At 51.9% G+C, this 14,722-nt stretch overlaps 1 protein-coding gene across 3 annotated transcripts; it reads right to left on the bottom strand.

The window, feature by feature from the left end:
- Positions 1-416: 416 nt before the first annotated feature.
- LOC122441345 (myelin and lymphocyte protein-like) lies at positions 417-14,193 on the bottom strand. Of its 3 annotated transcripts, none has more exons than XM_043467759.1 (4): positions 13,921-14,193; positions 4,707-4,874; positions 3,540-3,662; positions 417-718 (listed from the first exon to the last, which is right to left on the bottom strand). In XM_043467759.1, the coding sequence occupies exons 1-4, from the start codon at positions 14,011-14,013 to the stop codon at positions 623-625; spliced, it is 480 nt and encodes a 159-aa protein (XP_043323694.1). In that variant the 5' UTR covers positions 14,014-14,193; the 3' UTR covers positions 417-622. The 3 variants fall into 3 exon arrangements, with proteins under 3 accessions (XP_043323694.1, XP_043323692.1, XP_043323693.1); XM_043467757.1 differs by lacking the exon at positions 417-718 and adding an exon at positions 2,410-3,201; XM_043467758.1 differs by lacking the exon at positions 417-718 and adding an exon at positions 2,410-3,198.
- Positions 14,194-14,722: the final 529 nt, after the last annotated feature.

The raw sequence follows: 14,722 nt of genomic DNA, 5'->3' as shown, positions 1-14,722 counted from the left end.
CTGAACTGCCCTTTGATGCTGCTTCTGAGATTTGGTCTAAGCAAGGATTCCTTAGAAAGCAAGCTGACATGATGGTGTTGCTCACATGGGAGAATAAAAAAAACAAGAACTAGCCCCGTGAGAGGATTGACCATAAAGGCACTTTATAAATTTTTGAAGAGTTTATCATGTTTCATCCTGCACATCTGTAAATATTTGCTGGGAGAGTTTTATTCTCTATGACAACTAGAATATCCTTGAAGATGTAAGGTATCCATGAAGACCTAGAAACATGCTGCAAGATGGATACTCAAAAGAGCCCATGGAAAATTGCAATCGACAGCAACAAAGACTCAGTCCAGGGACCAGTGGGGGATCCTTGTTTTGTGGTCTCTCAGATCACAGTCCCCACTTCCCACTCCACCACCCCATTCAATAGGAAATGACCCTAGAAAGACCTCTCAACTCTTGGAGGCTAAAGGTAACGAGCCCTTTACCCTGACATGAAGGTACATGAATAGTCAACATAGCACCCACAGAGAGAATGTCGCTTTTTGTTTTCCTTTTCCACCATCAAGAGCAATTCTGCATCCTCAAATGTTATGCTGGAAGGCAGCCTGATTAGTGACCATTGTCTGTGTTTTCAGGAATGTTCTCTGTTCCTGTAGGAAACCTTGCATCTGATTAAAGAAAACACGGCATGGACCACGTACAGCAGTGAGACTATGATTGAGAACACCTGAAACCAAGAAAAATAACCATTACTGGGGGTGCCTGGTGGAGGGCAAGTCCTGGGCCTTCCAAGCTGGGCTGGCGGCTTGCATGACACTTGGCCCTGAATTGTGTGGGCTGCCGTTGCTTCCCATCACTCACATAGTCATCTTTTCCTGCAGAGCCCAGGTGTAGCCCAGAACGCTCTAGGCAGCGACTCCAGGTGACCTATTGCATCTCCTGACCTTGGCATGCAAAGTCAGCCATCTACCATCACACATCTCCATTTGGTGCCACCCAGTTGGAAATGAGGGCCCTCAAGACCCCTCCAAAGATACTTGCAGGCGAATATCCCCTGCTCTTCATGGAAAACTTCCTTCCTGCATACCAGGACCACCCGAGTCTGCCAACTGTGATTCCAGCAGCCTTGGCTCAGAGAATATGACAACGTGGGTTTGCTGGCTCTGCTTAAGGTCTCATTGCTGCCTGGACATCCTCAGACCCCCACGAGAATTTTATGCTAAGATCCTGAATTTCACAAGCATAGGCCAGGAAGCCAGGACACAGGAAGTGAGGGACTGGCATGGGGAGAAGGAATTTTGAGCTTTTGCTGAAAAGAGGGGGCTTACTGAGAAAGCTGCTGGAAGCAGAGGCTGAGAAATGTGGCAGACGGTCACACTGCCTGGTCAAGGCCCTGACCTGCCATGTTTTCACTGGGGCACCGTCTATCCTATCACCCAGCTCCGAGTGGCTGGCCCTGAGGGCTGCCTGCCCACAAGCAAACATTTGCATCTGGCTTGACCTTGGGTGTGGGGTCAGGAGTTTCCAGCTGCTGGGGTTGGGATGAGGGAGGTACCGATGGGTTCTCTACTGTGGGGGGTGAAGAAACAGTCCCTTGAAGGGGAGGGAGGAGGCGGATGACCCTCCCAGGGGAAGGAGGAGCAACCAGCTGCTGCCTTGCTGTCGTTGGGAGCCATCTTGGGAGATGAACTAATATGGGAGAGGCTCCCACGCTGTGGGACAGTTGAGGGGGTCCCAGGGACCATGAGGGGGCCCTGCTTATGGAACTGGGGAGCGGCTGGGAGCTGAGGGGAGTGTGTGGCTTCCCCGGGGAAGGGGATGGGCCCCTGGGGACGAGCAGACAGGCTTCGAGGCTCTCTGCCCAAGACCCCTCCCTCGGAGCAGGAAGGGCACCCACACTAACCCCCTCCCCAGAGCCCAGCGGCACCCCCCGCCCCCGCCGTGGGTTTTATTTCAACCTCTGCTGTTCAGTCACTCAGGTGTGTCCGGCTCTGTGGCCCCTTCGGCTGCAGTACGCCAGGCTTCCTTGTCCTTCACCACCTCCTGTTTGCTCACGTCCACTGAGTCAGTGATGCTGTCTAACCATCTCATCCTCTGCTGCCCTCTGACCTACCCTTCCCAAAAGGCGTGCGGGGGCACAGCTTTGGCACCTAGGATGGTCATGTTGTGGCCTGTCGTCACATTTGACCTCAGGGTTTCCTAGAGGTCTAAGTAAGGAGTAATGTTTCTTCAACTTTTTCTTGTTTTTTAAACAATGTTCATGGTTAGAAATACATCTGATATGAATTAGCACGCTTGTGCAAGCCTACACAAGCACAACTCTGGAGAAGATTTCTAGGAAACAATACATTCTCATTCCTTGCCATTCTTTTTTTTTTTTAATTTATGCATTTTAATTGGAGGGTAATTGCTTTACAATATTGTGTTGGTTTCTGCCATACATCAACATGAATCAGCTGTAGGTTATACATATGTCCCCTCTCTCTTGAATTCCCTGTCATTCTGATCCATTTCAGCAACGAGAAAAGTCATGAACTCATGGCCCACTAAGGGGTCTTGTCCCCACAGTTCCTTTTAGAGCTTAGGGACCTGCAGGCAAGGTGCCCCCAGGACACAGTCTCACCCTATCTATTCTCCTAATGGGGTGAGGGAGGTTCCAGCCCCTGTTCTACCCATTGCTACCTGGGAAGTCTTGGGAGGAAGTGGTTTAATAGCTCTCTCATCCTCCAGGGAAACAGAATTGCTGTCTCATTTTATAGGTGAGCAAACTGAGGTTCAGAGGCACAAGAGACCTGCAGAAAGAATGAGTGTGAAGTTCACACCGTCTTACTGCACAGGTTCTCAGAGCTGTCAGGAAGGAGATGCCGTCGACAAGAGACAAAGGTCTAGTCCCAGAAGCGGACACCCACAGCTGGAGGCCTGGACATGCTGTGCCTGGAGGTGCCTCCCCGCAGCCCCCGAGCCAGGGCCTGGGAGACACTGGCCGCTCAGTTTCCCATCCCTGGTCTCAACGCTGTCCCCACCCTGACTGCGAGCGTCCCTGGAAGGCCCTCAGGGGCAGCCTGGACCCCAGGCGGCCAGACTCTGCTCACACTTGGACCCCAGGCTCCTCCAGCTCCTGGTCACCCCAGGGGGAGTTGTGCACGCTCTTGGGGCCTGGCTCCCCATCTGTGACATGGGTGTGATAACAGCACCTGCATCGTCAGGCTGCTGTGAGGGGGAAATGAGATTGTTCACAGGAGCTCCGAAGTGCAGGCCCTCGCGGTCACGCCCCCTCCCGCATCTGCCCCCTCAAAGCCCGCCCAGGCTCAGACCCCTGGCCAGCCCGGGCCTGGGCACCGCAGCACTGACTGTGCCCGAGGGGATCTGGGTGCATCAGTTCCCCTCTCTGGGGCTTTGTTTTTCCAGAAATCGGCGGGGGAAGGTTTACTTGGTTGAGAATTAAGTGAACTAAGAACCTCCAGGGAGGACTCGGGAACCCTTCTGCTCAGAGCCCCCATCAGTGGGCGGCGGGAGCTGTGAACACTGAGGCTGAACTGAGGACTCACCGCAGCGGAGATGTTTTCACTGTAGTGTTTGTATATGTCGTCTTGCAGGCCGATAGTGACCAGAGTTTCCAGGGCAGAGGCGCTGAAGTAAAACAGGGCGGCGAGGCAATGGTAGGCTGTGTCCTGCAGGTCAGAAAGGGCCGTCAGAGAGGCGGGGTGCCCGTGGTGACGTGGGCAGCTGTGGTCCCAGAGGGCCCATTGACCCCACCTGTCCCTGCCTGGCCAGGCCCCTCTGTTACCCCTTCCCCGCCCCAACCTCCGGTCCAGCCCCAGCCCCCTCCTCACAAGGACTGATTAACTAACCAGGGCTGCTCGCTGGTTTGGGAGGCAGAGCAAGGACCTTAAAGGAGGAGGGGCTTTCACCTGAGATGAGATCTAGTAAGGGCGGGAGAGGGCCTCTTGGATTGTTGGAAACTGGTTTTGGACATGAGCTGTGTTATCCGTGGTCACGGTCCGGAGTTCAGGTGCAGTCTTGGCGCCAGTGCAGAGGGAGAAGGTTAGGCCGTGTCCATTGTTTTGTTGTTCATTTTGGGGGGTAGTCTAGTGGGGCTCCAGGTATGGTTAAAAGGAAAAATGTACTAGAACGGGGCTTTGAGTGGTTGTGAATGGAGGGGGTTTCTAAGCCTAGGCTGGAGGCCTTTGGAGAGTACGGAGCCTGGCTAACAGCCCCACGCCCGTCCAGGGGAGGTCAGGGCAGGTGACCCAGCTGCCAGTTCCGCCCTTCACGGACCTCAGGCAGAATTCACGCGAAGAGCGATCACAGGCCATCCCTCTTCCCCGCCCGGTTCCTCTCTGGTGACCCAGCGTGAGAGGCGGGGACCCCGCCCCCCCCCCCCCCCCCCCCCCGCCCCGGCTCCCCGGCCCCTCCCGGAGGTGAAAGCCGGTCCCGCTGGGCGGTGGGAGACGACGACCGACCCCTGGCAGGTGGGGGAGGGACAGGGAGGGATGTCAGGCTGCTGGTTTCCAGGAGAGGGGTGATCACAGAGGAGAAGGCAGAGCCCCCGGAGAACCAGATGGGGACAGACAGTCAGCCTCCTGCGCGGGAGCCCTGGGCTGCTGTGGGCTGCTCGGCCTTGGAGGTCTCCTCACCCAGCACTGGAAAAGCCCGCCTCCCAGGGGAGTGTCCATCACTACCCCCTGCTCCCAGACGCGCAGGGCTGGACTCGCCAGGGTGATCCAGAAACTCCAGTTCTTATGGGCACCAACAATGTAGAGGCAAAGCAGGAGAGTGGTGACTATGAAGCAGGACACAGACACGAACAGGACCCAGCCCTGGACCAGGGGGACAGGCACCTGGGCCAAGAGGATGAGGATCCACACCAGCCCCCCGGAGACCTGCAGAGGGGGGAGAAGGGGCGAGGGTCGGACCAGGAGAGCCCAGGCCCAGAGGCTACAAATGTTAACCCGCTTAATCCTCATACTGAACCATTTGTGAGATGGGCAAACTGAGTCATATACAAGGTAAAAATTCGTTAGCACGAGAAAGGAAATATGCCATCCAGTTTTATCATTAGAAGAGCTAATTCTGAGGTTATATCCTTCCTAACTTTTGGATGGCAGAAAGCAAAGAGGAACTAAAGAGCCTCTTGATGAAGGTAAAAGAGGAGAGTGAAAAAGCTGGCTTAAAACTCCACATTCAAAAAACTAAGATCATGGCATCTGGTCCCATCACTTCATGGCAAATAGATGGGGAAACAATGGAAACTGTTGTAGATTTTGTTTTCTTGGGCTCCAAAATCCTGTGACTGCAGCCGCAAAATTAAAAGATGCTTGCTCCTTGGAAGAAAAATTATGACAAACCTGGACAGCGTATTAAAAAGCAGAGACATCACTTTGCTGACAAAGGCCCATATAGTCAAAGCTATGGTTTTCCTAGTCGTCATGTACAGATGTGAGAGCTGGACCATAAAGAAAGCTGAGTGCCAAACAATTGATGCTTTTGAACTGTGGTGCTAGAGAAGACTATTGAGAGTCTCTTGGACAGAAAGGAGATCCAACCAGTCCATCCTAACGGAGATCAACCCTGAATACTCATTGGAAGGACTGATGCTGAAGCTCCAATATTTTAGCTACCTGATGCAAAGAGCCAACTCATTGGAAAAGAGCCTGATGCTGGAAAGATTGAAGTCAGGAGGAGAACGGGATGACGGAGGATGAGATGGTTGGATGGCATCATTGACTCAATGGACATGAGTTTGAGCAAACTCCGGGAGATGGTGAAGGACAGGGAACCCTTGCGTGTTGCAGTCCATAGGGTCACAGAATCAGACATAACTGAGCAACTGAATAACAGCAAGTATTTTTGATATAAAAATATCCTTTCTTTTATAAAATGGTAGTGACTAGTTGATCCTTTTGGTCTTTACTTTGCAAAATGAATTAGTTACACTATGTTATTAGCATTAAAAAAAATTGGCCCCTAAATGTCCAAGTCCAGGACCCAAGAAGTCCTGGTCTTGGATGACATAGGACAGGCATGAGAGAAGTACTCTCTCCTTGTCATCATCCAGAAGACACCCTGCTTAGTGTCCTCAGGGTTGGGGAGCCCCCAGGATCGTAAGGACAGATGTAGGGGTCATGACCTCAGTGCCCCAGTCCAGCTCCCCCTGTGGACAAGGCACAACTGTGCTGGGAGTCTCTGCACCTGCCTCCCCTTCTCCTGGTCCATCTCCATTCCAGTGAAGTCTCCCTCGCCAGAAAAGGCCTGGGCTGGGACACAGGTGGACATGGCTTTGCAGTCAGAGGGTCCAAGGAGCTGCAGAACTTGGCACCATCCTCCTGAGGGCCTGCGGGCTGAGGATGGGAACTCTTGCCCCTGTCGTTATCCAGAAGACACTCTGCTTGGTGTCCTCAGGGTCAGTGAGCTCCAGGAGTGTACGGACAGATGTAGAGGTCATGACCTCAGATCCACAAAGCCAGGGGCTTGTAGACAGGCTTGCCCTCGTTTGGATGGACCTTCTTCTCTCCCTGTGCCCACTGGCTTTACCCAGCAGGATACAGAAGAATAAGGAGGTTTCATGAAAAATATGAATGTCAGCCATAAGAGACAAAAATCCTTGGACGCTTAGATCAGACAGGAGTGGGTTCTGTGCAAGAAAAACAGGAGATCTGATGGGAGGCACCCAGGGGGCCAGCCGTGCGGCGAGCTCACAACAGTGCATATGCCGCAGTGAGCAGAGCGCCCTCAGCCAACGGCACTGCTCTGCAGGGCCTCAGATTCTCTCTTTGGGAATGGGTGTGGTTGTCAGTTTTACCCTTTTTCTGCCCTTGTGGTCGAGGATTCTCTTCTGATTCAAACACATTAGCCAGGTAGGAGATAAACGCCAGTCCCTTTCCTGTGGACGCAGGCTGAGAACTAGTGTCTCAGAGAACCCCGTGTGTGCCAGGGGCATGGGCAGAGCCTTGCATCAGGCAGTGGACAGACCCCGCCTGGCCTGCAGTGCAGGAGAGGGTGCTCTCAGAGTGGGTTTCCAGGTCAGCTGGGTACAGAGGACTTAGCCACACCAGCACCGGCACCAAAGGGGCACCATGAACGGAGACCACGGAGGGGCTGCTCTGTCTTAGGGAGGAGTCCTCAGATGTGAGAGCTGGTTGGGTGGCCCCCTTCTGGCCAGGTCCCTCGATCAGCAGTGTCTGGCTTATCAGCAGGCAGCTGGAGGACACGACGGAGGCTGTGGGAGATTGGGGGCAAGGTTTTGTGCCAGCAGGTGCCCTCGCCCTGAAACAGTGCGCTGCCAGACAGTGATAAACTGACACGATGACAAATCATGTTTGAAAACCTAAACCAGGCCCAGTGGTAACTGCTCCTAGGCCTTCTGGCAGATATAGCAATTTGCTATTAGTATGTGCTCAGAATTCACAAAGCTTTCCCCAGGGTCCTGGCACCATGCTGGTGCCACCCTGAAGGCACAAGACAGGAAGGGCAGCCACAGCATCCTCTCCTCCTTGGCCACCACCCCTGGTCAGGCTGGCCAGAGCAGCTCCTAGCGGAGGACATACCCACTTCTGCCCTCCGTTCCCCTCTTTGGTGAGAAGAGTCTTTGGGACGCCCCTATTGAGATAGGCTATCTGTGTGGTACTTGACCCCAGAGACAAGTTAAATGTTCCCTCAACAGCCTCACCCACTCCCAAATCTACTCAACGTCCTGCCTGAGAAGGGCATCTAAAGAAAAGATGGTATGGATCATCCTTACTGCCCCTGCCCCCTCTCCGCTTGCCTCCTTTCAGCACACACTAGCCAGGTGATCTCAGACCATGCATTTGAGGTATTAATAAATTAATAATTGCACCTGATTGCTACTGAACAGTAACTGTGTGCATCACTTGTTTTAAGAGCTTTGTGTATATGACATTCACTTATTCCTCACAGCATCCCACAGGTTTATACTGTCATGTCCCCATTTTATTGATGCAAAAACTGAGGCACAGTTGCCTGCTCACATCCTCACAGCTGCTGAGTGCCAGCTTCGACAGGCTGGCTGTGGAGCCCAGGTCAGGACCTCTGTGTGTGTGTGACAGTTACACAGGGTGACGCAAGAGCAGTTCACCATGACACTGCCCTCGTATGTAGGGTCGGCTTGAGAAATGGCCGGGAGGAGTCACACTGGTGGAGAGGAGGCTGCCCCACGAGCCTTGCTCCTGCTCCCAGCGGTCCTTCGGCCCTGGGGCTGGTGAACTGCAGAGGAAGTGCCCCTCCCCCAGCCTCCCCTGGCTCAGCATGCCCTGTTCTGTGACCCCACTTCTGGCAACACCTGCGTGGTGGGTGTGGCTCAGAGACAGGCTTACACCACTGGGTTGTGCCTGCCTTCCTCTTCCTGTGACGACCCTGCAGGCTTCAGAGGTCAGGGGCCCCAGGGTCGGGGTGCAGGCCCGGGGGAGCGCGGCCACGCCGCACCTGAGATAGCATTCTTCCCTGCTCCTGGGCGGTGTCCTGGTCTTGGGAGGGGAGTGGTGTCCACCCTGCTGACCTGGAGGCTGAAGGTCTGGCATCCGCAACTCCCAGGCTATTGGGAAGTCAGGTATGGGAATACAGACTGGGAGTAAGCAACAACTCACTGGACCACAGATTTTAAAAAATTGATCAAGCCTTTCACACCCGTTGGACTAGAAGAAAATTACGAAGTCTGACTCTACCAAGTGAGGCAAGGTCTGGGAACAATGGAGACTTTGCTAAGCTGCTGGTGGGAGTCAGGAGGGTTATACAGTATGGGAAAGAACCTTCTTTCTAAAAGAATGCAAAGCAAGCCAGAGTCTTAGAAGGGGCCCGAGCAAGCAAGGGTCCTGAGCTTAATTAATATTTATTAGCTTCCTGGTAATGCCGCTCCCAGGCTATGTAAGGTAGAATAACCCTTTTGAACAGTGATGTGCTAACGTCTGGGAATAGGAGGATGTGCAACCCTTATGACCCAGCAAGTCAAATCTCTGTGTGTTCGTGAAAGAAATTCCCAACATACAAGTAAAGTGAATACAAGAATGTTCTTTGGCAGTGTTGTCTGCAATATCAAAATGAAGCAGATTGGAAATCGCCCAAACGCCCATCAACAGAAGATGGATAAAGAGTGTCAAGATGTATTAATCTCAGAACAAGGCTGCATGAAAAGCCTGTTGCAGAAGGATATGTACAGGGCAACAAAACTTTCATAAAGTGAGAAAACATAAAACCACACCACGTGTAGTCATAGGTAGTTAGGGGTGCAGTCAAGTTTTAACCCTGAACACACATTCAGCCCAGGGGTGGTTCTGTAGCTGGAAGGAGAAGAGACAGTAATAAGCAGAATATCCAGGGGGCTTGGATGTCATCTGAAAGTTCTATTTCCTTAATACTGAGAGGAACATTAAGATCTGACAAAGCTGAGTGATAATTACATGGGTATTCATTAAAGTATTATATATAGTGTAGTGTGAGTCGCTCAGTCGTGTCCGACTCTGCAACCCCATGGACTGTAGCCCGCCAGGCTTCTCTTTCCATGGAAGTCTCCAGGCAAGAATACTGGAGTGGGTTACCATTTCCTTCTCCAAAAATATCATATATACTTTTCGATAATATTTGAAATAGTTCTTAAGTTTTAAGAGGCTGAAGTGGAAGGGTCTCCCTGGTGGCTCGGTGGTAAAGAATCCCCCTGCCAATACAGGAGAGGCCGGTTTGATCCCTGGCCTGGGAAGACCCCCCGTGGCCCGGAGCACTTAAGTCCGTGGGCCACTGTTGAGCCTATGCTCCGGAGCCCACGCGGCTGAGGCCCGCGCGCCCTCAAGCCTGTGCTCTGCGAGGAGAGAAGGTGCCCACGGCCCACGGTGGGAGCAAGCCCACTCTCCACAACTAGAGAGAAGCCTGCACAGCCACGACGGCCCAGCACAGCCAAAGTAGATAAATTATTTAAAGAAGCAAATTGACGGGGAATTGGCACAACAGGAAATGAACCATTTCACCTTGACCAGTTCAGCGGTATTTAATACATTCATGATGTTGTGCAGTCCACCATCTCTAGCTCCAAAACATTTTATCACCCCAAAAGGAAACACCATGCCCATTAAACTGCTCCCCATTTCTCTCTCTTCTCAGGCCCTAGGAAACTACTCATTTGTGTTCTATGTCTACAGATTTATCTATTCTGTGCCTTTCATATAAATGGGATCCAGTACCACGTGACCTTTTGTGTCTGGCTTCTCAGCATAGCGTTTTCAGATTTATTAACCCTGTAGTATGGATCAGTGCTTCATTCCTTTCTAAGGCTGAGTAATATTCCAATGCATGGAATATAACAATTTCTTTATTAATTCACCCACTGATGGGACACTTGGGCTATTCCTACCTGTTAGTTATTGTGAATGGAGTTGCTATAAACATGCATGTTTATGAACCTATTCAGGTCTCTGTATTCAATTCTTTTGATCTTAAACCTAGGTTTGGAATTGCTGGGTCATGTGGTAATTATTGTTTTTAAAATTTTAATTAAAAATTTTAATTTTATATTGGAGGATGGCTGATTAACAAAGTCGTGTTAGTTCCAAGTGTGCAGCAAAGTGATCCATCTATACATACACATGTACCTATTCTTTTTCAAATTCTTTTCCAACTGAGGTTATTAAATAATATTGAGCAGAGTTCCCTGTGCTATACAGTAGGTCCTTGTTGGTTATCTATTTAAAATATAGCAGTGTGTACATGTCAATCCCAAACTTCCAATCTATCCCTGCCCCCACCAGTCCCCTGGATAGCCGTTAATGTATTCTCTGTGAGTCTGTGTCTGTTATAAATAAGTTCATTTGTATAATTTTTAAAAGATTTGCATATAAGCAATATCATATGATATCTGTCTGACTTACTTCGCTTAGTATGATAATCTCCAGGTCCACTGATGTTGCTGCAATTGGCATTATTTCATTCTTTTAAATGGCTGAGTAATATTCCATTGCATGTGTGTGCCACATCTTCGTTATCGATTCATCTGTCAATGGACATTTAGATTGCTTTCATTTCTTGGCTATTTTAAACTGTGCTGCAAAGAACACTGAGGTGGATATTTCCTTTCAGACCGTGTTTTTCTCCAGCTATACACCCAGGAGTGGGATTGCAGTATCAGATGGTAGCTTTATCTTAGTGTTTTAAGGAATCTCCATACTACTCTTCTCTATAGTGGTTGTACCGATTTACATTTCCACCAACAGTGTAGGACCTGTTTCCTTCTCTCCACACCCTCTCCATTATTGTCGTAGATTTTTGTGATGACGGCTGGTAATTATTTCTGAGGAATTAGCAGTTGAACAAATCTACATTCCCACCAGCAATGTCTGAGGGTCCCAATTTATCCACATCCTAGCCAGTACTTATTTTCCAGTTTTTTGACAACAGTAGTCCTAATTTCATGTGAAGTAGTAGCTCATTGTTGTTGTTGTTTTTAACATTTTACTTATTTAATTTTCATTGCTGTGCAGGCTTTCTCTAGTTGTGGACAGCCGGGTTCCTCTCCACTTGCACTGCGCAGGCTTCTCACTGCAGGGGACCACGGGCTCCAGGGCCTGCGGGCTCAGTAGTTGTTGCTCAACGGGTCAGTGGTCGCGGGGCTTTGATTTCACTTTCCTAATGATTAATGATGATGAGTATCTTTTCACATGCTTATTGACCATTTGCATGTCTTCTTTGGAGTACTGTGTATTCAAGTCTTTTGTCCATTTTCTTCACTGGGTTGTGTATGTTTTGTTGTTGAAACAGTTCATAATTAAAAAAACATAAACAACCCTCCCAGATTGGCCAGCTGCTTCTTAGGCCCTTTAGTTCTCTACTCTTTCCACACATCAAAACACATACAGCTTTGTATGCCTACAACTTGTACAGACGAAAATATGAAGAACGGGCATCTGCTTTCTTTTCTGCCCTCCCAGGCACCCTATGAGCCCATCCCCAGTTCAAGGAGGAAGTAAAAAATTTGGGATGACACTGAGGCATCCAGGGCCCTCTGGAAGTGGGAGGGGTGTGAGCTGGAAAGCAGGGGAGGAGAAAAAAATTACTTCTAAGACAGGTGTGAGAGGAGTATTTGGGGCAAAGGAGACATTTCTCCTAGAAGCCCCTACTATCTGCAGGCATCAAAATGACTCATTTCAGGTTAGCCCATAGATCTGAGGTTTCCTACACCTGGTTTTCTACTTCTACTTGTTGCTTTAGGGGGATCCTCCTCATCACCAAAGACTCCCCCCAGCAGGCTGGGCTCGTCCTTCACTCCGGGGCACTCCACCCACTAAGCGGTGATGACAAAGGAGGCAGAGGGCGCTGGGAGGCTGTCCCTCTGCGACGCCAGGATCCCCCTACCCCCAGCACACACACCTGCCGCCACCTGAGCCAGACCTTGTCTGGGCAAGAGGAGGAGGGCGCACCAGAGTCTTCTGCATGAAGCCCAACTAACGCACACTCTCATGACTTGTTATAATGCTCCCCAAACAGTTACAAAGGTAGAGCAAGCCACTCATCAGGGCAACCTACGAGACACTAGCAAGTCCTTTTGTTGCTTAAAAAATCTCTCTGCCCCACCACACCTCACCTTTAGCCAGCATCCTTTGTATATACAGTAGGCTCTGAAGGAACCACCCATTCACTGCTTATTCCCTGGTCATAGGTTCTACAGGATTATTTCCAGAAACACAGCCTCGGGCAAGCACAAGCTCAGTGCTGAGTGAAAGCACAGAGATGAGTAGTCTGGGAAGGAATATTCTAGTGGATACCAGTCCTTTCCACTCTGGGCCTGAGTGTCCCCACCTACAAATGGTGTGGCTAGGTCCAGAGGTGTCCAGGGTTTCTCCTAGATGCCAGTTCCTCCACAAGGGTGCAACCAGGCTACCCTTCTGCCATCTCCCCCAACCCTCCATGGAAGACAAAACCTGCTCCCTTTGCTGTTCACATCTCCTTGACAATCAGGAGACAAGAAGCTGGGGACCCGTTTCTAAACAGGTTTGGACGTTTTTTTTTTCCAACAGACTCTCCAGGTGGCCATTTCTGCGGTGGGGGTGTAGGGAAATGTCTCTCATGGCTTCTGGCGTTAAAGCCACAGAAGAAATACAGCCTGCCTGCCACCCCACACCCGCCCCCGCCTCCCTGCACCGCCTTTAGGTGAGGCCCTGGCAAGTTTAGGCTGAGTTCCCCAGGGAGCACTTCACAGGAGCCTAGAGCAGGAAGCGCTTTCCCCGCAGCCTCGAAGCCTCGCGTTGAGGCTGTGCGGCTCCAGTGTAAGGAGGGACCAACCGCATGGGCAGGAGTTCTTGGATGCTCAAGGTCAGCCAAGTCAGGGCCCGGCTCTCACAGGCCCCTCTCCCTCCCTCCATCCCTCACACTGGGCACAATGACTGTGGCGAGCAAATGACGGCCGGTTTTATCATTTCCAGATTGCCACAATTTCGTTCACTCACCAGAAACGTCCAAGAGAAAATAATCCGGATTCGGTTCCTCCTACAACACCAACCCTATCTCCACACCTTTTTTGGTAATACTTAATTTTTCTTTTGTCAATTTTTATATTTTTTAAACAAAATCCTAACCATGGAGAGAGTTGGGCGCCTCTACAAGGACGTCGATCGCCAAGAAGCCCATGGGAAGCAAGCTGGGAGCGCAGCTTTGGTACCGGCGCGCTGCCGGTGGCCCCGGGCCAGCTTCCGACCACTGAGCCGTGTGGATTTGGTTTCTCCACCTAAGCTCCGGTGACGGTCTCCCCGTCGTCGTGGGCTAGAAGGGGCCGGAAGGCTGCATGTGCCGGCGGGGAAGAGACAGTCCTCACCGGCCTTTTCTATCCCACCCAGTGCTCCCGGACCAGTGCGGTTCCGGGATGGGCGGGCGGGCAGAGCGCACGGCACTGCCCACCCCGTCCCATCCCGCCCTCCCTGGCGCTCAGCGACTCACAAACTCGAAGACGAAGAGCAGGTCGGGGAAGGTGGTGAAGACCGCCGAACCCCTGGGCAGCCGGCTGCCGCCCGAAGCCGTTCCGGTGGCCATGCAGGCGCGCGGGTGTCCGCCTCGGAATCAGAGGCGCGCGTCTCTGGCTCCGCGCTGACCGAGCACGTGCTCGGGGAGCCGGGTGACCCGGGTGCAGCCGCGCGGGTTGAGGCCGGGATTTCGGGGCCAAGGAAAGAGGAGCCCCAGGCTGCTGCCGGCGGGGCCCTGCCACCGCCCTAGACCGTCGGGCTTCACCCTGAACCACCCGGCAATAAGGGCGGGGACTTGGCTCCTGCGTCCCAGGTCTGCGCTCCACCTCCAAACCCGAGCCTAACAAAACCACTTCGGCTAGGCGCTTTGCACACTTTGATTCCTCGCCAGTGCTGATTATCATCCCTTAAGAATGATCTCTGTCAGAAACCAGCACTCAAAACTCCTTGTCTTCGCACTCCTCCGGTCACCATTGCTCCAGCTGTTCTTAAGGTGGACTTCTTTCGTCTTTCTGCTGGGTGAGTTAGTACTTGGGACCTCTGGTTCCAGGCTCCAGGAGGGGCCAGTTCCCAGGCCTGCCCACAGCTGCAGGGGCGGTGCTGAGACTCGCTCTGGCTTCCCATCCCCTTTCTCTGAGCCCTAGGAGCCAGCACTGGGAACCCTGCCCCTCGTGGGTGGTCCCCGCACTCCTGCGCTGGAGCTGCTGGGCGATGGATTAAGGGCAGTCACAGTGGCCATGAACCTTGGAGCAGGGAGGAAGCCAGCACTGCCCAGCGCT

This window comes from Cervus canadensis, chromosome 5 (assembly GCF_019320065.1).
Source record: "Cervus canadensis isolate Bull #8, Minnesota chromosome 5, ASM1932006v1, whole genome shotgun sequence".
Lineage (NCBI taxonomy): Eukaryota > Metazoa > Chordata > Mammalia > Artiodactyla > Cervidae > Cervus > Cervus canadensis.
The sequence above is the reverse complement of the archived record's forward strand: the minus strand, read 5'-3'. Positions and strand labels throughout refer to the sequence as shown.

Coding starts and splice junctions, on each gene's coding strand:
- LOC122441345 (XM_043467757.1), bottom strand. CDS start 14,013: ATGGCCACCGGAACGGCTTCGGGCGGCAGCCGGCTGCCCAGGGGTTCG. Junction 4,875..13,920: donor TGCTCTTCGTCTTCGAGTTT/GTGAGTCGCTGA, acceptor CCCCCTCTGCAG/GTCTCCGGGGGGCTGGTGTG. Junction 3,663..4,706: donor GGAGTTTCTGGATCACCCTG/GCGAGTCCAGCC, acceptor TCTGACCTGCAG/GACACAGCCTACCATTGCCT.